This window comes from Pimephales promelas, chromosome 4 (assembly GCF_988280905.1).
Source record: "Pimephales promelas chromosome 4, fPimPro1.hap1.1, whole genome shotgun sequence".
NCBI classification, from domain to species: Eukaryota; Metazoa; Chordata; class Actinopteri; order Cypriniformes; family Leuciscidae; genus Pimephales; species Pimephales promelas.
The window spans coordinates 41,194,743-41,222,567 of NC_142772.1; the positions used below are offsets into that span (position 1 = coordinate 41,194,743).

Here is a 27,825-nt window from a genome sequence, read left to right on the forward strand (position 1 = left end):
GAGGCATACTACTGCTGAATCTATAGGTCAATGAAAATAGGTCATTAAAATGGTTGCAGAGGACAGTCTCTTTACTTTAGCCTAGGGACAAAGAGAGAGGCAGGAACCAGGTAGCAAGAGACAGAGACAGAAATAGAGACATGAAAAGGAATAAAACAGACAATTGAAAGAAAAGAAAAAAACAGGAAGAATGATTGACAGCTGGCATCTGGCTGAAGCATGTTTCGCTGAAGCAGCTGGAGTCTCACTGAAGCTGAAATCAACAACTATTCTACAACCTTATAAATAAAGCTTCCTCAAATGGTTCTTTGCAGCAGCATATGAACATTAATTGTGGAAAATAGTATCACACTAAGGGTTATCATTAACTAAAAAAAATATTAACTGAAATAAAATGCTAGTTTCTAAGACAACTAATAACGCGATAACCCATGAACACAAGAAAAGCTATTCTAGGTTATTTAAGGACAAAGTGAAATGGAAGGAAGAAAGGAAGTGCATGATTCATCATTCCTTTACCATTCTAAATGGGAAATAATGTACTTTGGAAAAAATGTTTTCGGATTGACAAGTCTTGTTTTTCAAGACTTTCAATCCAATAGAAATAAAAGACAATACAGGAATGCAATTGGTTGTGAATGTCATGTTTGCATCGACTTAAATCACCAGTTTTCTAAAGGACTAGAATCGTGGGACCTTGGAATCAAGCTGAAAACGTTTTTAAAAAGCTCTGATTGGAACCTTTTATTTTAGTGCATAAAAAGTGTAAATCAGCGTTTCTGGACCAATGCTGGCATGTTTGTTGTTGTAAACTTTGTCCAGACAATATCTATCCCCACCAAAATGTTAAAGGAAAAATCACTCAACTGTTTCCCCTTCACACCCTTAAAGGCAACCATCACAGCTTTAGCGTCATGCTAACTCCTTCACAATAGGCTTTAGAGGGACTGTGCAAATCGCAATGGCTTAGGAGTGCTCCTGAACAATGGCTTCTTGTGTGTGTCGTGAATTCCTACTGCTAGCAGATGGCCAAACTTCTCCCTTTTTATTCTGACAGAACTGTGGAGCTGTGTGTGGGTGCAATAAAGAGAGATGGTCTGTGGTGAACTTGTGTTGACGAACTAAACCCACCATTAGAGTTTCAGCCAAGAGGCTAAGATTCTCTACTCTAGATTATAAATGTTAAGACTGCACAAAGATCACAGTGTTAGCGGGTTCTATACAGCAGTTATCACAGCGGGCGCTCAGAACTAAATTAACAGTGAAAGGTTGAAAAACGGTCTACGAATGAATACCCAACTGACAAAATTAGCCAAGTCTGAGTCAGCAGATAGAAAACCCTCATAAAATACCGTTAAAGGTTTGAGGGAATTTTTTTATCTTTTAAGAATTCATATTTTTATTCATCAAGGATACATTACATTGAGCAAAAGTGAAATTTAAGTGAAATTCTATTCTAAATGAACTGTTCTTTTGAACGTTCTATTCCTAAAAAAAAAAAAAAAAGTCCATAAAAATATTAAACCGCACTGTTTTCAACACTGATAAGAAGAAATGTTTCTTTAGCAGCAAATTACAATGATTCCTGAAGGATCATGTGACTCTGAAGACTGGAGTAAGGGTCCTGAAAATTCAGCTTTGTCAGAGGAATATTTCAACTTAAAATATATCAAAATGGAAAAAAAATTAATTGTATTATTTTTTACATTATTACGTTTTTTTTACTGTATTGATCAAATAAATTAAGCCTCAGTGAGCATAAGAGACTTTTAAAAAAAAATATTTATCTTAGAAACCTCAAACTTTTGAGTTGTAGCATATGTACGAATAGATTTAGTCATGATTCAAATGGTCAGAATATTTACATGAAAAGATACTTATTTTATACAAACAATATGATACAGATTTGGATGTAACTGAATTAAGTAAAGCAAAAACTCACACAGGCAGATGGATGGCAGGCAGGCATACATAAATAGATAAATATTTCTGCTTTCTTTTTTTTTTAAAATTAGTGCATTACAGCCATAGTTCCCATATGGCAGCAAGTATGCTATAAGGATCCTAGATGATTTCAATTATGAAAAAGACTGCCTTCTGCACATCGTATAACAGTAAATCATTTGGCGAGACTGTATTTTGCATGTCACACACACAGAGATATATGTGTGTGTCTGTGTGAGAGACAGAGAAAGACAGAGAGCTGGGCTGGATCTTTCAGTGCTCTGCTCAACAGATGTGAGGCTGTAGGCCAAACCCTCAGCTCTCAGAATCTCCAAGGACAGGACTCGCTCGAAAATATACTATTTCATCCTCTCTCTATATATTTCAGCTTTACAGGGCTGCTCTTGACGAGTGATACCGGACAACTCCTCGCCTGATAAATCTGATAACAAATGAATGATGTTCCTTCCAGAATTGAGGATTTACACTTCTGGTCAAAACTCTCCACAGCTGCTATACTAAACCTGCAGCTTTGCTAGGCTTTTGAATGCTGTTTTAATACACTTAAGACCGTTTTATAAAGCTTAGCCAAGTGTGTGTGTGCATAGGCGTCGTGTTTACAGTGCTTCCCTTGAGGGGAGATTAAAATAGTGAGCGTTAACATGCTACTGCGCACATGTGCATTAAGTGTCTCTAAGCGTAAGGTAAATCAGCATTTACAAACAGCTTGCTCCGGGCCATTGCTTTCGCACATACCTTTGGGGAGACTGTTGTTGGTAATGCAACGACCCATGAAATGTGGAAAAAAAAAATGCACACATCTACACTCACCTAAAGGATTTTTAGGAACACCATCCTAATACTGTGTTTGACCCACTTTCACCTTCAGAACTGCCTTAATTCTTCGTGGCATTGATTCAACACGGTGCTGAAAGCATTATTTAGAAATGTTGGCCCATATTAATAGGATAGCATCTTGCAGTTGATGGAGATTTGTGGGATGCAAACTCAGGGCACGAAGCTCCCGTTCCACCACATCCCAAATATGCTCTATTGGGTTGAGATCTGGTGACTTTGGGGGCCATTTTAGTACAGTGAACTCATTGTCATGTTCAAGAAACCAATTTGAAATGATTTGAGCATTGTGGCATGGTGCATTATCCTGCTGGATGTAGCCATCAGTGGATGGACATGGTGGCCATAAAGGGATGGACATGGTCAGAAACAATGCTCAGGTAGGCCATTGCATTTAATTGATGGCCAATTGGCACTAGGGGGCCTAAAGTGTGCCAAGAAAACATCCCACACACCATTACACCACCACCAGCAGCCTGCACTGTAGTAACAAGGCATGATGGATCCATGTTCTCATTCTGCTTACGCCAAATTCTGACTCTACCATCTGAACGTCTCAATAGAAATCGAGACTCATCAGATCAGGCAACATTTTTCCAGTCTTCAACTGTCCAATTTTGGTGAGCTCTTGCAGATTGTAGCCTCTTTTTCCTATTTGTAGTGGAGATGAGTGGTACCTGGTGGGGTCTTTTACTATTGAAGCCCATCCGCCTCAAGGTTGTACGTATTGAGGCTTCACAAATGCTTTGCTGCATACCTCAGTTGTAACGAGTGGTTATTTCAGTCAAAGTTGCTCTTCTATCAGCTTGAATCAGTCGGCCCATTCTCCTCTGACCTCTAGCATCAACAAGGCATTTTCGCCCACAGGACTGCCGCATACTGGATGTTTTTCCATTTTCACACCATTCACCATTGTAAACCCTAGAAATGATTGGGCATGAAAATCCCAGTAACTAAGTAGATGTTGAAATACTCAGACCGGCCCGTCTGGCACCAACAACCATGCCACGCTCAAAATTGCTAAAATCAATCAATTCAGTTTTGAGTTCAGGAGATTGTCTTGACCAGGACCACACCCCTAAATGCATTGAAGCACCTGCCATGTGATTGGTTGATTAGATAATTACATTAATGAGGAATTGAACAGGTGTTCCTAATAATCCTTTTTAGGTGAGTGTAGAGTCAAATTTTAACTACACAGACAGATGGAGATCAGATTAATCAAAGAAATAATCAACTCATTAATTACCAAAACAACCATTAGTTGTAGCCCTAAATTATTCACATACGCAATTATGTTCATCATAAAAGTTTGTCAGACTTTAGGGACGGCATGCAACAATCATTCAAGGACTAATCCAAGAAAAGCGTTACAAAAATGCATTATTCAAGGATGCCGGCTGTCACCAGCTAGTGTTTTCTTTTAGTTCAGGGCAAGTTCTGTATGTGTGCATATGTGTGTTTGCCAAATACTTCTCTTCTTTGACTGTTATCGTGAAACCATTTATGATCTCTACCCGTTTCATGTAATAAATTGCTCATGGTTTAGAATCAAGCGCCTCATTCGCAGTTCATCTAACAACAGACCAGCAGAGAAGGAAATCAAAACCCACATCACACCACAACTACAGCTGCTAAAGCTTAGTCTTAAAAGCATGACAAACAGAGAGAGAGAGAGAGAGAGAGAGAGAGAGGGAGTAGAATACTCAAATGTCTGCAAAATCTAATCAAGATTAGAATTGAAAAAAATGTAGAGGATGCGATTGAATCTCTGAAGGTCACCCAGCACTGCTGGTTGCGATATTCCTACTCAACAGTATCGCGAGAGCATGAGTAGCTTCTCAGATTAACACGGGTAACGGTTTGTCGCTCATGATGCCACAAAGCACCAACTCTTACTTCATAAAGCATTCAAGTCTCTGAAAGCAGTACTCCACCAAAAGAAATGGCTCTACCATCATTTACTCGCTCACGTCGTTCCAAAACTGTATGACCAAAAAATAAAGAAATAAAACTGTGCATAACATAAAAAGTAAATTATGTGGAATTTGAGTTTTTTTCCCTAAAAATATCTTCTTGTGTTTTTCAGTACAAAGTTAGTAATACGGATTTGGAACTACATGAGGCTGAACCCGTAAGACTCTCGTTCATCTTCGAAACACAAATGAGATCTTTTAAATGGAATCCCTGCAATGACAGTCCATGCCACTGCCACTTTGTCACTTCAAAAAGTTACATTTAAAACTAATCCATATGAATATAGTGGTTTAGTCCAAATTTTCTGAAGAGTCTTGATCGCTTTATATGATGAACAGATTGTGAGAGAGAGAGAGATGAATGTTAATGTGTCTCTGCCCTTGGCATCTGGAAGTTCAATTACACTGAAAGTCAAGCAACTGACAGCGAGCACACAGAAGCACTGATATTTAGAAAGAAAAACAACACTGTTCCAATAATAAAAGTCAAAGAGAAGGACAGACGAGGAGAGAGAAAAATAGAGACATATGACATTCAACCTGTCAAAACTGCTTCTGGATGTCAAGTCTGGCAACTACTTCAAACATAGGGCTGTCTTTGCAAAAAGCTCACACTTGCACTAGCAAAAACCATCACAAGGAGGATTGCAAAATGGATATTTAAAGAAACGCACACTCAGTCCATCACAGTCAGCATTAGGCCAGAGTCAGTATTATACCAGCAGGAGAATATCTTATCGCCACACTTAACGGCTGACATAATAGAGACTCCTGTTATTACATGTCTTGAGGCCATTTCAGCTGTCAATCATCTCAAGTGATGATTATGAGTTCACATGTTCGGTTTTAAGTGTTTCCACAGTAGCCACTAACTGCTCTGTGCATAGATTAAAACAGGGCATCTTTGTGAAATGTTTAGACAATTACCAGTAGTTTCATGTGACAACTTTTGCAAAGGCTTGTGTTGTATTAAAGATTTTGACGCATTGCTTTAAATTGAATTTAATTGCTTTAAATTTTGTGTCGATTAGGCAATAATGTTATTTTTTATTTAACCCTTATTTAACCAGGGAAATCCTACAAGTCTCTTTTGCGAAGGTTTAGTTTACAACATTACATTTTCAATAACCTAAAAAAGTAATAAAAGGTTGAATTTTGCAGTTTATTAGTGTATGTTACACCCCAAACACACACACACACACAAAAAGGTTTGATTTAATAATTCCTTTACGTTTCTTCTTCAGATATTCAAAATTATATACTTTTGGAGTTAAACTACCATTTCATTTTTTAATACTAATTCTAATAAATACAAGATAACACATGAATGCATTAAATGGATCAAATATATTTCTATGTCAAACAAATACTGTTCTTTCTTCTTTCTTTTCATCAAAGAATCCTGAAAAAACAATAAGCACCGCCATTGTTTTACACATTGATAATAAGAAACTTGAGCACCAAATCCCCATTTTAGAGTGATTTCTGAAGGATCATGTGACACTGAAGACTGAAGATTTATGGCTGGTGAAAATTCACCTTTACCACCAGAGGAATAAATTACATTCTAAAATATTTTAAAATAAATATTTCACAATATTATGGTTTTACTGTATATTTGATCAAATAAATACAGCCTAAGGAAAAAAATAATAATATTACAGAAGTTAAATGCTTTTCTAATGTTGTCTTTAAAGGTCTGAACTTGCAACCCAAAGGTCAAAAGGTGATTAATGGAGTATAGTGACCCTGCAAGACCCTTAATGTTACTGCTCAAAGACTGAAATGTCCCTGTACAAGCGTTACAAGTTGCTCTGCATAAAGCATCTGCAAAATGACAAATTATTTCCATCCCCATTCTCTCAACAGTGTATACAATGAAGTCAAGCAAAAAACAACAATAAATAGTGTAGCCACAATATAAACACACTAATAGAGCGGCTACTAGCCTCAAGGACAGAAACACACAGCTTTGGTGTCTAGTAGAGTAGAGGAATGCTGGGTTCGGCAGAGGCCTGTTACTCTGTTTCTCTGGGGAAAAGAGAAAAAGTACTATGACCTCACAGTTGTCAAAACAACAATATATCAATATTCATTAGAGATTTCTGCAGAGGATACAGCAACTTAAAAAAACATGCAACTCACCGTTATCAAGCTGTGCATGTAATGCAAAAGACTATGGAGATATAAAGCATGAAAACCAACAGAACAAAAAGCCTCTGTAGCGTACAAGTCTAGAATGCCTTCTAGGCATTAAACAGATTTGAATCTACTGCTGCACTGACTTCCTTTCTGCCATTTTTCCTTTGCTCGCGAGGAGCTGTAAAACAACACTAAATGCTATTTAGAGATCCGTCCTTGTCATTTTCTCGGCAGTGCCCTGCAGAATCTCTTAGACATGCTTTGCTTTGGGGCATGTTGGTTTGTTTTCTTTCACGTCCTTTTTATCTTTGTCATTCACAAACATGCGTTACAAGGGTGAATACACAAACACGCAGTCATGCCAGTGTTCTTCTGAATACTGATGGGGTTCTGCTGAAGAGAAGAACTGACTAAAATTCAGTAAAGGAGGAGAGGCGTGCGTCCTGGGAAAGGTCATCCATCGCTTGACTGGGACCGCAGATGACCTAGTCTAGAGGGCTGCATCAGCAAGCACGACATGAGCGTGTCTATGTGTGTGTGTGTGTTCTGCCTCAGCTGCTGAGTACAACTTGATACAACTAAAAAGTACTTTCTCCTATCGGAGCTTATCATGCAGAGACTGTCTAGTCATGAGTTTCCTGTATAGAGATGACGTCTCTGCTTCCTACCACTGTAGAAAAATTAAGCCAAAAGATCGCAGATATGGTGATTGCCAATTGCGTCATCAAGCCACGATATCAAGGTCCTACCCATACTCCTGCAGATGTTAAAATCGGTTATTAGAGCATCAAAAAACTAACTTGTTAGAAATACAAACACTTGAACATACGAATTACCTAAAATGATTATTAAAATGAAAAAATTATTTGACGACGTGCAATTGGATTTTTAAAGTTTAGCTCGCAACTCATTCGATTACATATAGAGAGGGCGGGGCTTATGATCTATGCTGCAACGAGCCACCAGGGGGTGATCAAAATGCTTTGGCTTCACTTTCAGGACGTGCGGCACACTTGATTGGCTGATTTACCCAACAAGCGTAAATACTGGTGCAAGGGTTGTGCAATTATTCGAAATAAAGCCAGAATCGCGATATGGCTTAGTACGATTAATCAAATGAAAACATCATAACATCCCATTGCGATGAGTGAATGCCAAAAACGTATCAATCTTGACAAACAATACATTATGTAGTGTCATAGGGGCCGTTTACACCTGGCCACTTCATGCGTTTTCTGTGATCGGATAGCTATCCGATCGTGAAAAGACCAGGTGTAAATGCCCCCCGAAACGCATTCCAGACGAAACTGGACAAGTGTAAATGCATCTGGTTCTTGAAACCACATATGTAAATGTTACTACTCCCAAAAATGCTAAAAAATAAACGTGTGAGAGCGTGGTACAGGCTATATGTCATGCTATTTTAGTCAGATATGACGACGCTACTGCGACGCGCATCACCACAGATGAGCAGCCAGCTGAACGCCTATCAAGCCAACGTGCCGCAATGAACTATCGCAAATTAAAGTGAAAGTAAGTCGCAGGCGATTAACACTACCATCTTCATTAAACGTAAAGAAACAAAATGATCTTACCAGTTCTGTTGCCGCTCTCTCTTATCACCGTCTTTGCTGATTTTGAAATTAGCCGATGATCAATAAAATGCAGCTCATATCTGTTGCTTTCGTTGACGTGCACTTCATTAAACCCGCATATATAGCGCGGGAATTGAAGATCGGATTTATATCCGTTTTGCAAAAACACATTTATGTGACCAGGTGTAAATGGAATCGTTTTGATAAATCAGATAGCCATCCGATCTGAGAAAACGCATGAAGTGGCCAGGTGTAAACAGCCCCATAGTCATTCCATCTCAGTCATGTCATTCTAAACAGGTATGACTGTGAAATTTTCAAGAAAACTGTTATAGTACTGGAATGATCTTTAATAAATCAGTGGATTCAATTCAAAAAACCAGTCTAATGATTTGTTTACAAAGACAGATCCATCTTCAGCAGCTACCTAGAGGATAAGATTAATATTTGTAAATTAATTATCAATAGGGATACACCGATACCATCTTTTTCAGAATCGATCCGATAGCCAAAATTCTGAGTATCGAACGATACCAGCGCAGGTTTTTTTAAGTAGAATTTCTTTACCATAAAACTTCAAATAATAGCAGAGTCCCAAGCAGACGCCTGTCTCTTTTACACACCTCGTGTGGCTGCAGGTTTTGGTAAATAAAGGTGTGCACGCACACTCTCACGTCTTCAAACACTAGCGCTGTCTTGCTCTCTCTCCCTCACACATATTAATCAAAATCAATTGACACGATAGTAAAAGGATTTGGATCGGTCTCGTCTGACCGATACGGAAAAAATGGCAGTATCGGATCACTAATTACCACATGACTTCAAAGATTTGGAATATATGTTTGTAATTCTAAAATGTTCCTTGTTCTGTACCACACAGCACTTTGCCTTTTGAAATAAATCTGTGTCAAGTCTGGCATCTTGTCAGGTTTTCAGTTGCACTGGGTTTGTTTGTGTGCATGTGTATCTGTACGAGTATGTGGATAGCGGTGAGCACTGTGTTTTTAGCAGTCTGTTAACAAACTGATTATGTGTTTAACAAGATGTTTTAAAAGCCATCACATACATACTTGAAGTGCTGAGAGAGAGGGGGAAATAGACAGACAGCAACAGGAAGAGAAAATACAGCAGGTGACAGTGTAAAACTCTGCTGCGGTTGCTTTCTGATTATTGCAGAACTATTTGAGATTTCTATTTGGAAGCCCTTGAAGTGCATAGTGCTACCAAAGATTTTGAGATCATGTCTGTTTTAGTCAAGTCCTTGACATTTTATCAATTCAATTTAAAGAAAGGGGTTCTCAAACTCGGCCCTGGAGGGCCACTGTCCTGCAGAGTTTAGCTCCAACCCTGATCAAACACACCTACCTGTGAGTTTCTAGTGTTTGATCAGGGTTGGAGCTAAACTCTGCAGGACAGTGGCCCTCCAGGACCGAGTTTGAGAACCCCTGATTTAAAGGAACTTAAAAATTATGTCATGACTCATGTCACATTTGGGATCGATAGGATTTTTGATGTTTTTTGAATCTTATGCACACCAAGGCTCATAAAGAAAATTGTGAAATTTGTATAATTAAAATAAAAAGGTTGTGTAATGTCTTGCCACATAAGTAGGGTTGGGTATCGAGAATCAAGTATCGATTGGAAATGAGACTAACTTTTTGTTTTTCCCGGAATCGTTCAAAAGTTAAAATTTCGATTCCTAGTTTCGATATTCACAGTCCGCCGAGCGGAAGAAGAAACCGCTGAACAACACCAACGAAGAAGCGTCTACCGGAAGTGTTGGCATAACCACGCGAGTCGAACATGAGTACCTTACGTCGGCGATCCAAAGTATGGCTTCGCTTTTCTAAAAATAACGAAATCAAAAAATTCACAATTTTTTTTTTCTTTTGTCACAAAATTTGTGACAAAAGGAGTATTTTTACAGAAGGAGTATTTCCTTCAGAAAGGATTATTATTCCTTCAGAAAGGCCGTTGGTTAGCAAGGTTAGCTAAACTTTTTTGACCCTGCCTCTAAAAAGAATCGGAATCGAGAATCATTAGGAACCGGAATCGAAACAAGGAATCGGAATCAGAATCGTTCAAATTCAAACGATACCCAACCCTACACATAAGTAAATAATTTAATGCAAAATATTAATTTGACATTCTATTACCTCAAGATGACTCGCAGTACCCGCTTGAGCGGTCTGTTGTCATGCAATAACAGACTACTAGATGGCACAATTGAAGAATTAGAATTGAATACTGTAGAGAGTTTTGTAAAAATATAAATGAATTATGCATGGTTCTGTCGTAATACATGGACAGGTTTGTAAAAAGACTGCCAGTGCCAGGTAAACGTAAAGCTGACAATTTATCTCTATCAAACCTCACGATACCGAAACAACTAAAAAAGTAAACAAACGAGCAGCACGATGCAACAGAACCCATTATAATCAGTGAAGCTGTTTACACTTGATGCAATGACACACGACACAACAAATGCCAGAAAGTAAACTGATGTCCCGTTCTATTTCTGACGTACTCCAGTGGTCGTGCAAATTCTGACAAAGGAAAATTTGCAATGTTCACTTTGTCACATTCAGTAGACATGAGCCTCGAGATGGCAGTCACATCCAGTTGTCGACAAAATAAAAGAAAATGATGCATACCCAGTCCTTGGATTTACATGTACATTGGTGAGAAGAGAAGAGAGACCACAATGTGTTGCGTGCCTTAAAATATTAGCATCTACCAGTATGAAGCTGAACATGTTAAGACTCCACTAAGATTGCAAACACAAAGAGAAGCCAGTTGAAGTTGAGAAGTAGTAGTACAGGATTAATTACAATGATTCAAAGAAATCCTCAAGGATTTTGCAAGTAAGGTCATGTTTGAGAGTGTCTTTATCTGGGTGCATGTAGATGGGAAAAAAATTGTGGCAGAAAAAGTTTGGGAACCACTGCTCCAACACCTTGGGAAACGTGATACACGTGAAATTCATTCCAGGTGTCTTAACCGAAAGAACTGTCTAGAGAATTCATCAGCCAAGTGAATAGACTTGTGAACTTTAAGAATGCCCACAATGTGGTCAGCACTCTGGATCACAAGCTAAGGAACAGTATTTCTGCTAGCAACACTGTAGAAAATGTCTAGCAAGATTTCGAGGGACCATACACCACATGGGCATTTTAAAGCTGCAGTCTGCAGTTTTTCCTCTTTGTCACCATCTCTGTTTGAAAACTGCAACTGAAGTTAATCGCAGAATTATTAACTTTACTTGAGTTGTAGTTCCGACACGGCACAGTGCAGATGAACAATGTTTGAGGAGAGTGTGCAGCTGTCAGTCACCGCGCCATTGTGGATACTGTCATTCAGAATCACAGATTATTATTTTTGGAAGTATGACTAAAATAATAATTTTCACCGGAAACTGTCATCTAAACAAGTAAGACACATCCACTTTTGTTCTGGTTCTGACATTTAGGGCTGCAGCTATCAATTCTTTTTGTAATCGATTAATCTAGCATTTAATCGATCGATTAATCGAGTAATCGGATAATTTGTTTGTGTGTTTTTAAACAACCAAAACAAATAATGTATAATGAAAATAAGAAGGTGTTTGGCTTTTATAATTTCTTTAAAAAACTAGAGATATTTATTCCAACTCCAACATTTGGCTCCAAAAGCCAAGCCTATTTATTGCAATTTTTACCCATTTAGTGTTTATAGGTGCCAGTGCCAACAACTATATAACAATACAGTTAAATCAATTTAGTGTAAAATAGCCCATAACAAGTAAAACTTTGACTATAAACTTAAATAGTACAGGCCATTTGGCCTTAGTTTTGTCTTCTTAATACAACATTACAAAAAAGGATTGCACCTTCTGCAAATTACCCACCTGAAAACAAAAATAAATCAATATAAAATATCAAGCCAAACATGTACAAAAAAAAACGTCATAAACCGGAAAACCGGCTTAATTCTGAAAAAAAAAATAAATAAAAAAATAAAAAAATAAAAGTGATATCAAGTTTTGGTCAAACTGCCCGGCACTACAATGTACTAAAATAGATTGCTGGACATAGATATGTTATAGTACAGAGGTGTACATTTATGTACATTGGTGTACATTTATGTTAATGACTCAATTTAGCTTATACTAGCCGAGACGACTCCTTTGTGTAGATGTGACGTAATGACACAAAGACATGCTCGAATCTCCCGCGGAAATCCACCAGTACCACTGGAATTAAGAACATTATTACAAGCTTGCCGCCTTGAATCGAGCTAAGGCAAGCAGATAGTTTTGAACACTGGCTGCTTATGAATTTTCTCAAATATGAATTGTATTGACAGGCATCCTCGTGCAATGAAAGCTCCAACCTGTTAACATGGGTAGGGTAAAAAAAAGGCACTGCAAACAGAGTAGGCCTATGTGTAACCCTTTATTTACACTACACACATCTGCGGCGCATTATGGCTCCGACAATGTTTTACTTTTATTCCTGAACATGTTCTCGCTAACTAATCAAATACTTATACAAACTACTGATCTATCTGTAAAACACAATTAGAAAGATTCTATTGATTCAATAGAACACGTGAGCTCACTGGAATACCAATATGGCGGCTTCACTGTTTATGAAGTCATGAGCTAGATCAGTGGTGCCAACCAACCCATCTCCCCTACCCCATGGAAAGCAGACCAACAAATAAAATAGGTGTTGTGTAGTACAATATACAGCTAGAGAATCACAGTGATTTCTGAGACTAAACAGAGATGCTTTGTGCTTTTCTAAAAGCTTCAGATCAAGAAATCACACAATTAGCAATTACTTTGACCAAAGCTTTGTTATATCTCTCTCTGGCTCTGTGAAGCGTTAAGGCAGTGGCATTGAGACAGAAACACTATTGTGCTTTCTGCACTAAACAATGGCTCTTATTTAGCCTGTGGGGTCTAAATGTGTGTTAGCTCATTTACTTTAAGTCTGCCAAAAATTCCTGATATGGATCCCATTACAAAACCAATAAACAGCCAGACAGTGTGCCAGTTCTGGAAGAGCACGCGGAGGCGTACAGAATAAACCTGCTCAAGGCACCCTGCTTGTCTCAAATGGGCTGCAGGAGCCCAGCATCTTTGAAAAGTGAAGTGAAAACCTCTTAAGACCAAACCGAGGTGGTCCTTCTGTATCCTCAAGGAAAAAGAAACTGCCAAATCAAAAAGCATTCACCATTTACAATAACAAAATAATCCAACAATTGAATCGTTCAACCTCCACTTCAATAAAAATGTGTTAAAGGGGTTACATAAAACATGTAAAAATAATAATAAAAAAAAAGAATAGAAAAACAGTTTAGGATGCATTAATCAAAACGACAGTATCCTGACAACCAAGTCTGCATAATAGATGTCTGGAGGATCATGAGACACTGGAGTAATTGTTTTAAATTGTGATAAAATGTCCCAATATTCCAAAAGAAATTCAGCCTTGGTGAGCATAAAGAGCTAAAGCATTAAATTATTAAAATGAATGCCTACAGTGCCTTTAATAAAAAAAAAAACTAACAAACTATATATTGTCCAAAAATAGTTTTCCTTGATCGTTTGAAATGAAAGGCTATGAAAATATATTTTACCTTTCAAAAACACTATTGGAGACAAAACTGCAAAAAGAGCTTTCTAGATGGTTGTTATGACAATGTTGTTTCACATTTCACATGCAAAACCTTTATAATTATATATATATAATATATAATTAATAAGCTTAAAAAATTACAGTAGCAAAAAAAGGGCCATTTAATGTGATAAAGGGAACTTTAACACCAACTTTAACTATGTTGGTGTTTCACAAACTGGAGTACTCGTACTCCTGGGGGCAAGTGAGGAGACACAAATGGTAGGTGAACAAAATGCAGTCTTGCCGTTCATGTAATTCTACCCCACTTTAAAATAACATTAAAAGGGATGATGTATTTCTAACCAACAAAATCTTGCTTCTAGTGTAAAAACAGGAAAATGGTAGCATCTTAAAAGGTCAAATACCTGATATCCGGTTAAATACCTGATATCCAATCAAATTACCAAATTATCTTTTGTGGTCAAAACTATGCGGTCTTAGCAAATCGCACTACATTACTGCTGCTCAACAATGCACAAAGTCAGGTTGCATTGCACTAGCATGAATAACAAATATAGACACAGACTGTGCATAGAGATCGATTTAAGACAAACAAAAAATACCCCGTGTGTAAATGCATCTATGCAGCTTGTGCTACAGCAGTGCAAAGATGGCTTTTGTTGATACTGATTTCATTTGGTTAATTTTGTATTTAGTTTATTGCTTTGTTTATTATATTAAAAAATAAATTACATTTTAAGAATGACATCAAACATGACAAATACAGGGTTAGAAAACTTTGCCTTTATAAAAGGTAAAAAAATAATAATAATAAACGCACCTGAAAATCCCTTTAAAGCGCCAAATATTGTCCCTTAATTGAAAAAAATTGACTGCAGTCTAAGTGGAAGAGAGGGGGTAAGCAGAAGGATGTTAATCGTTAAATACCCCAGGGTACACCACTCTAAAAGTTTAGTTTGGGAACAATGAACTACAATTCAAAGCACTGAGAAACATAGGCTTAGCTTTCTCACTAGGTATTACAGACCTCGCTCAGGGAGAGGACACAAAACGGTCATATAATGCAAGAAACATTGATGCAAAAAGTATCAGACGATAACCCAATGCAAAGCAGAATTCATGATATTGCATTCATGCAATCCATCACTGCAGTCACCTGATGCCTCGTCACTAGGGTCAAATCTGACAAAAGACAATTTTCCCAGTAACAACACAGTGGACTCGAAACTGACGGCAGTCAAACACAACTGTGTCCCTCCCTGCAGACTAGGGTGTTTTTCTTTGATTTCCAGTGCAGTGTCACTCATGTGCTGTGGCAGCAGAGTGTGTGTGTGTGTGTGTAGCAGTGTGCTATTTCCAGCCTCAATGCAGCCAGACAGTGAGGGCCTCTCTGTTGCTCAGTCGAAAACCTACAACATCAACATAACAGCTGCTCCCCAACTAAAACCATTACACCACAAGAAAAACATGCTGTATTTATTGCATCTAATGGCATTTATTGGGAAAAAACACAATGCTGTAGACACCCTACATAGTATTTCCAAGACAACAATTCAAACTAGCTAATACAAAAACTAAAGCCATACATTAGAACAACAGTTCTCAACTGGTTTTGCTTCAGTAGCGACACGACAAACAACCAAAATTGTTCTTCATACAACAACAATGATCAAAATGTCCTTAAACATTGAAATTAACCATGAACTCTATTAGCCCACCAATATGCAGAATTATTAACATGACAGACTGGTATGCTTAAACAACAGCGGAAGTGTGATTAATAGATTGCATGTTCACGCTTTCAGCAGCCGATAATACACCACCACACACACATCACATTGTGGTCAAACCATGTTTATCCTCTTTGTAAGTGAACACAAATTTAGAAAACTGAGTCAAACAATGAGGGGTATCACATGGTTTGTTTCCATGTGTCTAAATAGGCTGGTTCTACAAAGTGAAAGGCAATTTGTGCCAAAACATAAGACTGAGCAGTGTCTACCCTTAGAGATTTTTCTAAATCGTTTATAACGTGGCATGTTTATTCACGTAGCAAAGTACTATTTAAAGTTATTGATACTTTGGAGTGATAAAGAAACGTACATGAATGAGAAAACAAAGAGTGGGATGTTTTAATACATGGTGCTAAAAAGAGTTTTTATACTGAGAATAAGATTCTGTCATTTTGTCACAGTATCTAGAATAATTCAAGTCTTCACAGAAGTACTGGGATAAGTTTATAGTTCTTATTTAGGGGAACTCAATGTTAAAAAAAAACCTCAGAAAGTGAAAATTTCATGTCATGGGACCTTTAAATTAGTCTATTCAGAATTGTAGGAGACTCAGGATCTCTATTTTAAATACATAAAAATGTGATTCTCAATTTATTCAGAATCATGCAGCTCTTTAGTTTGATTGGATGCATGTCCTTAGATGTTTTTTTGTTTTTTGTTTTCTTTGAATCGACAGCATTCTTTGGTGCTTACAACAGAACTGTAATAGAACACTGTTCCAAAATGCAGATGTTCATTTCACACCTGCACATTTTTTGGCAACTGTTCTATAACAGTATTTCCAAGGCATTAACCCCCCATCCAGAACTCGCCTACAGACAATAACGCCATGTCTACAATAGAATCGACTGGCATTGAGTCATGCTGTGACAGCTTAAGGTTGTCTACTCTGGAAGTGTTGATGCTGCACGTCAATGTTCACTAACCACAGATCATCTGTACGCTCGAGGCTACACTTCAGCAGCAGTAAAATGGAAGAATAGCTAGGACTTAGAGTTATATTCCATGGAAATCGACAGCTAGAAAAATGCACCACAAACTGTGAAAAAAAAATACACTTATTTATTATTAGAAAAACATCACTTTCAAAAGTTCATGGTGCCTTTATATACCATTAAAAAGTTTGGACTCAGTAAGATTTTGAAAGAAATGAATCATTTTATTCAGCAAGAATGCATAAATTGATCAAAATAGTAAGACATTTATAATATTTAAAAAAGATTTCTACTTCAAATAAACTATGTTCTTTTCAACTTACTATTCAAAGAATTCAGAAAATCAAGTTTTTTTTACATAACTATTAAGCAGCACAACCAGCTTACATCACATGAATATGTTATTTGTAATAAATAAGATAAGTCATTTTAAATTGTAATGCAATTTCACAATATAACTTTTTTTTTTACTATTTTTGATCAAAAAAAATGCAGCCTTGGTGAGCATGAGACATTTCAAAAACACACACTACACAAAAAGTTAATATATTTAACATAAAATGTATAATACAGGCAACACTATATTTTAATGGTCTACTTTAGACATTCATGTAACTTTGCATGTCAACTAACTCTCATTAGAATATTAGTAGACTATCTGCTTAATATCAACTAACTCTTTATTGTTATCCTCCCCCAACAGACATATACTATAAGTAACTTTCCAACTACGTCAACTTATTGTACTTACCTGAACCCTAACCTAACAGTCTAATACTCGAATAGGCCTATATGTTAGTTGAAATGTAGTTGTAAAGTTACTTATAGGTAGTAGAATGTCTAAAGTGGACCATCGAAATAAAATGCAACCATAATAAATAAAAAATAAAAGTATCTGTGGCCTTTATAATGAAGTTAGACAATTATTATAGGTGATGGAAATAAAATGATGTGGTCATGTTTGATCACTGTCAATTTTCTTGAAAGCTGTGGTACTGTTATTATTATTACTTATTTCTAATCCTGTACACGCATACCAAGTGCATCTAATCAGAATCTAAGTCTCCCACTTAACCATTTAAAAGTCATGGAATCAAGAGGGAAGAGTATGGTGGAGAGCTCCAATGAAAGCAGCTTTTGGCTCAATGGCTGTTTTTGGCTCATGCTGGAGGAAATATGATTATGCAGAAGGGGAACGGTTTCATCAGCACCTGGAGCGGTGCGTGAGAGGGGAGGTTAGGGACGAAAATATGGAGGGGGGATTTATGAAGTGAACACATACTTTAGCCCTAGCAGGAAGTCATTAAGCTGAAGCTAGAATACAGAGAGAAGAGCTGGCATCTGCGACGCTACTGCACAGACTGTACATTTAAACTACTGTTGCATGTGTTTTTTTTTTTAAACTTGACATTTGTGATTACAACGCATTCTCACCCCAAGGCGTCACCTTTGACCATGCTTCAATATTTGACGTTTTAGGCGCCCTTTAGCGTCACTTACATGACGCGATCCTACGGCGTCATCTAACTGACGCTAAAGGAAAGCGTCAGTTAGAGGACGCGGTTAGGTTTAGGTGTGGGGTGGGGGTAGGGTACACGCGATCCTAGGGCGTCATCTAACTGACGCTAAAGGGCGCCTATTGAAGATATTGAAGCATGTCCAAATGCTTCCCAAGGCATCAGTTAGGTGACGCCTTGGGAGTGAGAATGGGCTGGTGATTAAACGAGTTGCTGATTACGTCATTAATGAACAAATAAAAGCTCAGGTGTACTTCATTTTCCAATTTTTTTCTCCATCTTGCCCGTAGTTGAGTATGTAAGCCTCTCAGTATATTCCTTTGGCCGAAAGCATGGTATGAAGCATTCAGTGTGCGTAAAATCTAGTGGATTTTGTTTTCAAATGCTCAAGTCACTTGCACATCTGCAGACTCCCCTTATGACGAAAATTAAGTCAGAAACACGGTATGCGCACGGTCAAAGAATGCTTTGGACTTAAGCCTGAACCTCGAGCTGAGACTCGAACGCGGGTTGCTTATCCTGTTGCGCCCTCTATAGGCCATGATCAGCGACTAGTCAGTGTCAAACTTAAAGGGTTAGTTCACCCAAAAATGAAAATTAAGTCATTAATTACTCACCCCCATGCTGTACCAACCCCGTAAGACCTTCGTTCATCTTTGGAACACAAATGAAGATATTTTTGGTTAAATTTGAGAGCTGTCTCACTACCACATTGGTTGCCTAAGGGACTGCCTCTTGACGGCCCAGAAAGTCAATGAAGAAAATGTTTAAATATCCCATGTGACTACAGTGGCTCAACTATAAGTTTATCAAGCGACGAGAATACTTTTTGTGCGAAAAAACAAACAAAAATAACGACTTTATTCGACTATTCATTTTCTTCCTTGTTGGCCTGAAACGAGACTTCCTTAGATTTCCACGACGCATGCGCGAGAACTGAATTGAGGTTGTTGAAGGAGATCGCAATTCTCGCGCATGCGTCGTGGAAATCTAAGGAAGTCTCGTTATTTTTGTTTGTTTTTTCGCACAAAAAGTATTCTCGTCGCTTGATAAACTTTCAGTTGAGCCACGGTAGTCACTTGGGAAATTTAAACATTTTCTTCATTGACGTTCTGGGCCGTCAAGAGCCAGTCCCTTAGGCAGCCAATGGGGTAGTGAGAAAGCTCTCAAATTTAATCATAAATATGTTCATTTGTGTTCCGAAGATGAACGAAGGTCTTACGGGGTTGGTACAGCATGGGGGTGAGTAATAAATGACTTCATTTTCATTTTTGGGTGAACTAACCCTTTAAAGTCGACTGGTCTGTGCAGTGCAACCCCTACAAATGGCCACTTTATTTCCGACACGCACTATAACCGGCAAACACAACAGACTGGGCCATTTGACCAATCGGAGCAGGCTTTTAAGAAAGGCGGGGTTTAGAGAGACCGAATACTTTAGCGAACCGTTTCAGGCACTGTGATGACACAATGTATATTATGAGAAAATGTTTGTATTTTTGACCTTGGATGCATTTAAATCTATAGTAGGAGACCTCCAAAATAAAAATAAGAAGATTTTAAAAAAGCATAATAAGCTCTAATAATCAACATTTAGCCAAACAATCAAGATGACCCCTCTTAAATTAGCAGCTCAAGTGGCAGTGGTGAAAGGGCAGTGCGGTCGCTCAACTTCCGTTTAATTATGCAGATGCTGACTAACACTAACACATGTTATTCTGAACAGACAAAGAAAGGGCATCATCCCATGCAAATGAGCTTTATACATAAATTAACCAGCTTGTCCAGTCAGATTTGGAGCATATCTGTTTAATAAATCATCATATCCAGAGAATAACGTTTTGCAATGGGTCTGATGACCTTTCCTGCAGAGGCTCGACCAATCAAGATCCAGGTTAAATCAAAAGGTTATGCAGGCATAAGAGCCTTTCATTTCACAGCAATCAACAAACCGCAAATGTACTAAAACATACTAAATACAAAAGGAAGGGAAATCGAGAAGTAATGTGTGAGTGGGGAAGACAAGCCTCTGAGAACCTCTCCCATCTCCATATCTGATTTCAATGTGGGAATAGCACTCTCAGCAATTATTGTTAGTATCAGTCAGACCATAAAGGCTTTTCCCCATGGAGCCGAAGCAGCTATCTCACGTTCAGAGCAGGAGCATGTCGACAATTGTTACGCTAATTGCTTTCACAGCAAGCGTCATTTATAAAGAAAACATGCTCTAAGACACACACACACACACAGAGAGACTCAACGTATGAGAGTACACACACTCTCTCATTACAATTGTGCCTACTAAGAAGCAATAACTTGCATGTATCGACTAGGGTAAGACAATATCAAATTGCCAATATATTAATAACCATGATGATTTTGCTGGCAATATTAAATAAAGCAAGACTGTGAATATGACAATGGTTTTAATATGCTTTTTATTTTATCATTTATTTTCAGTCTTTCCATCATTCAGTTTCAATGTATGGATTTAAAACAATTTGTTTGTAATGAAAACAGTTACACTATTTTAAGATGACGTGGTTGCATTGCACTTATACTGAGTATTAATATTAATTAACTACATGTACTCACCATAGAATTATGTTTAGGGTTTGGTTAAGGGTTAGTTACTTGCAATTGGCTTTACGCACAGCTGCACTACCTCCTGAACTTCAGACAGCTCCTTTGTTTCCTGTCTGCCATTATTGAACAAACTGATTAATCCAAGCGTGTCTGATTATTGTTGTTGTGACTACTGAGGTCAGTCACACCTAGATTAATCAGTTTGTCCAATAATGGCAGACAGGAAACAAAGGAGCTGGCTGAAGTTCAGGAAGTAGTGCAGCTGTGCAAAGCCAAAAGCATAATTTACTGTGATTACTATAGTAAGCGCATGTAGTGACGCATAAGAACGTCACCTTAAAATAAAGTGTTACTCTGAAAACTGTTCCCTATAAGTAGGTACATATCGGTGCGGGTGCTCTTTACTTTTTCTTGTTAAACGTTTACCGACATGGATTGTTTTATGGCCAATGCCAATATCTTAGAGATCGGGGTGGCCGATGGACGATATAAAGTCAATATATGATATCACCATTTCATTTACAGTAAATAACACATGGTGCATATGGTTATCTAATAAATTAGTCATATATAATTTGAACGATGAAAAACTTCAATGAAAAACATGTAAAAATAAACCTTATAGTAATATCTAAATATTTTAGATAGCAACACCAACAATTATTGGGTAAATAGGAAAAAATATACATTTTTTTATTTATTTATTTTAATTTTAAAATGCCAAATATCGGCCTTCGACATATTGGTTGACTACTATTGTTGTATTGGTATAGAAAAAGGTAAATGCAATCAATCCATGATAGCCAATACTTGGTCTGAAAAAATATATATATACTGTAATAATAATAAAATCTCCCATTTAAGCAATTCAGAGAAAAAGAAACATATTTTTTGGCCATATGTGCCATCCAAATTACTAATTTTATGCACAAATACTACATCTTTCATACTTAATGTCAACAGATTGAAATACTACATATTTTGTGGCAACGTAAAAAAGCCAATGAAATAAAGCAGCTTAAGTCATCCCTTTAGTCCTTTTTTGAAATATCTAGTCGACAAATCTAGCAGTATGATGATTTGAAACTTGTTTGGAGAAATGATTCATCAACGCCCAGAAACAGACAGAAAACCACAACCACAACTCATAACCAAAAGCCCCGAAAACAAAAGTCAGAACAGGCTCCAACAAGTCAGAAACAAGTTTATAGCCAACACTTCCATGGTGGAAGTCAAAGGGAACTAACTACCCGAGTCAAAAAGAAAAAAAACACTCGAATACTTATAAAGTGCAAGTATTTAACAGTAATAGTTTTCACTGAATGAGAAACCTGGGCTATGAGGTCTGCCTGTTTAAAAAGAAAACACCGTATTACTTAATGAGCCACTTATGACTCCTCAATTTCTTTCCCATTATTTTTACAGCAATTTTCAGAGAAGCACTAACGCTAGTCTGTCGTTTCTGTCTTCCCTGAACAGCTTTCTCAGCCAGCGGGTGCTTCATGGAGAAAAAAAAGAAAAACCCTAAATTGCTGGAAAATAGTACAAGTGGAAAATAAGCTGAATCAAACTCGGCCTTGAAAATGTTTATTGCTTACAGTCTTTTACAGAACATTGTGTTGTCTAACATGAAAGTCAAATAAATACTACTGATACATGACCTCAATTCAATCTTTTAAAGAGCATCTTAGGTCATAGTTGTTTCATTAGCATACCCTTTTCTCCACCTCTTCATCTTAAGAAGACTTAGCAATAGCTTATAGGCTCCTTTAGAGCAGCTAATGTGCAAGTGTGGACACCAGCTGGTGGAGCGGCTTTCTTTTATATATCAATTTTAAGATAAGGCAATACAAAAACATCATGCTATCTAACAACATAATACAAATTCATCGTCGTTCTCATTACCTAAAATCACCATGAAGATGTCACCTTCCAGAGTAATACTTTATTAAAGATCCCTGAGCTTCAAATATGACATCATCGGCAGCGCCTTCAATAAACTATTTTTTCATCTTTTCATCCTAAAGCGTGGTCAAAAAACAACGGGTAAACCGACTAGTTACATGCAGAGATCCAATAAGCAGAAATGCAAATGAAACAATGTTCACAGCTAAATTATGCAAGTAAAATCCCAAGTTGTAACATTAAACCCAGAGAAATAGGCCTATATAATATAACTACAGGAAGGATCCTGTATCCAGCCTCTTGGTTCTCATGTGGGGGAAATAACTGGCGCTTTCTTATCAATCAAGTACTTCATTACACCGAAGGACTTAAAGAGCTGGGAGGCATTAAGTAATTTTGCTAAAACATCGCAAAGCTTCTACCACACATCATATTATCCCACAGCTGACATTTAAATCAGCCCTGAAAATTCATACACATGCAGGTAAGCTGATTCAGAAACAAATCATTAAGTAGTAAACAAATGCATCTGATGGATTCGTTTTTTCTTTGCCAGATGGAGAGCTCTAGCCACTTAACCGTTCATCAGACATTCAAAATATAAGGGAAAGTTTCAAAGAAAGATGTGTTTATGTTGCCTGAATGACATTGCATGTGGGTGGATTCTGATCCGCAAACGGATCAAGTCAACTAGAACATCTTAATACTTACACAAAGTGATGTGCTGTTCATCCTACAAACAACACATATGAACCAAACTGTACATGTTTATGAAAATGTAAGCAATGCCAATAGTAATCATGGTAGGGAATGCCTATTTATCAGGGTCATATGCCTGAACTGTCAACACCGTAGAGAAATTACCACTCAATTAGCATGTTAATGTTTAAATTAACACAAACCGGCTTTTTTGTTTAACCGCAACACTTTTAATAAATCACTTGATCCCGAGAGGTATGATAACTGTTTTCATAGTCGATGTAGAAGTATATCTATGTTTGTTTATGTGACTGAGGCTGAGCCCTGTTTTACAGTTCACTGGTCATGTTAGGTCACTGTCATTTGTCATGAATGTACTCAAACTTGCTAGCCAATAAAGTCAGCTATTCAACTCTCTCTAACTCAAGGCTGTTTACACAATGTGTGTTCCCTTGCCCGTATTATCTTCTCTATCAGTACAAAAAGATCAAACACACCACTTGATGATCAATGATCATGTCTGGGAACACACACTCACATACAAACACACTAAATAAATACAGCCCACATTGAGTGTATGATGATTTGTTTACAGTACTTCATTTGAGGAAACCTTGAGACATAATTATGCTTTTTATTCTACATATCAATGATGTGGTCAGGGTCTACTGGGCTTTCAAACAAATCTACTATAATGGAATTTAAATGAAAACAAGTTGAATACACCTTTGATTAACTTGTTTACAATTTCTGAATGAAAAATATAACTTGTCTAGACCGTGGAACTGTCTGAACACTGTAAAGTCACATTAAAAGACTGTTGGCATAATCAGAATAAATAAAATAGTCCCTGTATCAAGGTCATTAAGTTAAAGGACCACATGTTTTGCACAGGCCAAATAAGACATTTTGGTATGAGCACATCGAGTCGTGAATAGGTAGCTCTCCTCAGGTGAAAATTATTTTATAACTTGGAATAACAACAAAAACTGGAACTGTCACCTCGAACAACAGTATATGTCAAAGCAACAGTACAGTAATGACAGGAACTGCATGTCAACAAGTGTCATTTATAGAGACATTTACAGCTCCTCTAGCCTACATAAAAAAGCCCCCAAAACCATAAAAGCCACAACTTCCCGATATGTCATGAATCATTTCAGCAGCCTGACAAACTCAAGTCGATATTGTTTCTCTTGTCATTCAAACAGAAGCTTCAAAATGATTCACTCAGTGTATCCAAACACTCCTGACACACTTCTGCAAGAGTGACAGACAGCGAGCAAAATCAAAAGCCGTGACCTCTATTACGTCACTATCACTGTGTTCTGTCATCATAAACGCTCACTGGAAAACGGAACTTCTGGAATGCGACACTGTGACAACAACACCAAACACCTGTTTAGCACCCTCAGAAGCTGTTATGTCATCACAGCCGTTGACAATCGTATAATGAACACACACAAAAACTTGAACCGTCGCAGCGGCCATAGACGGTCAGACGTGTTCAGAATATTAAACAAGTTCTTACCTCGAGACGGTCCAAACTGACGAAACTGGCAATAGCAAATCCATCAATAATATCCTCCTCCTGAGAACTAGACTCGCGTCTCTTCCTCCGGGGGGGTCGCGGGGTTCTGCTCGAGGATGTCGAGCGTGGCGGAGCGTTTTTACCGGGACTTCGCTCCCGTTCGGAACCAGACGAAGGGCTTCGATTGCGGGTTTCCCCGGCGCGTGGCTCCCGTTTCCGTCCCCTCTCGCGCTGCGAACGGGATCTGCGACTCTGCTTCACTTTCCCTTCCATTTTAAAAACGGTGCGATGTCCTCCCCCCTCCCCCCCGTGAAAAAGAAAAAAAGACAAAAATGACACTTGATCACGTAAAAACCAGTCGATTCCACACAATCAATACAACACATCCATGTAGAGTACAGAAGCCTGTAAACAAGCTACAGTATGACCTTGGATGTTACGCTCCGTAATGTGATAAACAAACAAACGTGATCCATGCAGGTTAAGGCGTGTAGCCTAATCCAAACCACAGCGTCACAGTATCGAAACGCCTCGCTTCATTTAAACAGGTGCAAAATGGCTGTTTAATTACAGTAGCGTGAATTCCACGCGCACGGCAACTTTGTTGCAATGGTATACAACAACATCAGTGTGTGTAGATACTGCAGACCGCGCGCTGGATTCATGACGCTGGCCCTGCTTTAATCTACACCCGATTCATGACCCACTGTGCCAGAAACAAAACACATAGGCATCCGCGTGTTTGTCAAACAATTTAAAAATAGGAACTTATTGGATCGCCAAGTTTCAGCGTGAAGAAACGCCACGAAACCAACCGAGACAACACGGTCCGCGTCAGGCTGAAAATGCTGGTATATCCCCCAAAGATCCTTCTTCAGCACACAATCCACCAAAAACAAATCATATCCAACCAGGAAAAGAGTTGGTTATCCAGCAGAGAGTAAGTTGAACGCGTCCATTCCTGAACGCTCCCCGCGCGCGCTGCGGCTGAAGGGAAAGACGTCGGCGTGTTTGTCGGAATACGTGAAGCTTCGCTAAGTGGCTTTAAAGAGACAGCGGATGATTCACATCTCTTCTCTCTGTTCTTGCTCGTCAGAAATCGCACTGCGAAGTGTAAACGCTCGGAGTCTAGCAAACTGACGTACTTCCGCCACTTCTGCGATTGCCAGAGGAAGTGAGCTGGTTTATTATATTACTCCGATTAACTTATTTTTCCGTGGCATGTCATTTGCAGGGTGTTTGTCGTCTGTCAGCGGGTGGAGAGACGCGCAGTTAGAGAGCTGTCAGCGCACAAATGCGCATCAGTGCAGTCTGCTTCAAAAGCCCACACCGAGTAGCCTCAACACTCATTCTCCCCCATTATCACACACAGAGCTTGTGAAGCAGTCTGTTGGAGTGTAAAAGCCTTCCACCTAGTTGCATGAGGCATTAAAAGGAAAATATTCTCATAAAAAAGACATATCCAGCCATCTATCGATCCGTCCATCTTATCTAACATCATGATTCAATATTTGCTTTAGTGTTTGCACAACTGAAGCATTTTGTGTGCAATCATGTCATTAAATTATTTCAAACCAGTAAGTTCTGATTAACTGTGAGTTTGTACACAACTCATTCATCACATGGACATGCCCAGTTTAGATATGTGGACACAAAGCTCAAGGGAGGAAACTCACGAGACTCTTCAACCCACAATAACCACTCACAGTCCTTAGGGAAAGGCATTACTATAACAGCAGGAGATAACGGTGGTCTTTGGACTCACTGATGTGCCCACAATCACACATCACTCATTTATTCAAGGAAATCCATCCATTAGTTTTGGTTCACTTGTTGTATATGAAACAAATAGATAAAATACAAAATAAGCCCTCCCCAATTAATTATTTACACTTAAATGGAAGGTGGCTCATTAATAAGTCAGATGGGTTAATATCTATCTATCTATCTATCTATCTATCTATCTATCTATCTATCTATCTATCTATCTATCTATCTATCTATCTATCTATCTATCTATCTATCTATCTATCTATCTATCTATCTATCTATCTATCTATCTATCTATCTATCTATCTATATATATATATATATATATATATATATATATATATATATATATTACTGAAATGTAAATACTAATATAAAATGTGCCCATGTAAATGACACCGAATAAGTGCACTTGAAATAGTATCAGTACAATTCTGTGCCATTTACTGTCAATCAGTGCTGATTGTTCATTCTCAAGCACTTCTTGTAAACCTGTATTTAAGTGCACATGATGTCATGCAGCCCCAGAAACATACAGGTCAAAGTGTGTTTTTATTTCACATCTGCAGTCTGGGTCTTAGCTTATTTTTCCGTATAATAATTCAATGGTCTGTCCACAATTATAGGCTCTTAGACACCGTGAGGTTGCCTCAAGGAAGCAAGCGAGCATCTGTCCTTTAGAGAACACACACACACACACAGCCTCAATATCATCCAAGTCATCAAGACTTATAAATGATTTATTTTACACACTACTGTTGCAATAATGTGCAGAACTACATCGCTGTGGGCTTGTCGTGTCTCATGACACTCAAATAAATCCATCATCCATTCCTTTCTTTCTTTGGTTCTTCTATCTATCTATACATCCACAGTATATGCTATCTGTCCATCTATCCATCAATCCATCCATAGAAAGACCAAAAAATGAAAATAAAGAACAGATCCAT

The 27,825-nt window shown here is 38.0% G+C and overlaps 1 protein-coding gene across 10 annotated transcripts in view; it reads right to left on the reverse strand.

The window, feature by feature from the left end:
• fbrsl1 (fibrosin like 1) overlaps positions 1-26,327 on the reverse strand; it is a 313,681-nt gene extending 287,354 nt beyond the window's left edge. For 3 of the 10 annotated variants that reach the window (XM_039659993.2, XM_039659991.2, XM_039659989.2), the window contains exon 1: positions 25,106-26,324. In XM_039659993.2, the coding sequence (XP_039515927.2) occupies positions 25,106-25,378 (273 nt within the window). In that variant the 5' untranslated portion in view covers positions 25,379-26,324. Of the gene's footprint in view, positions 1-25,105 lie in introns of all 10 variants that reach the window. The other 7 variants (XM_089130528.1, XM_039659990.2, XM_039659996.2 and 4 more) reach the window with 4 other exon arrangements.
• Between the last annotated feature and the right edge of the window lie 1,498 nt (positions 26,328-27,825).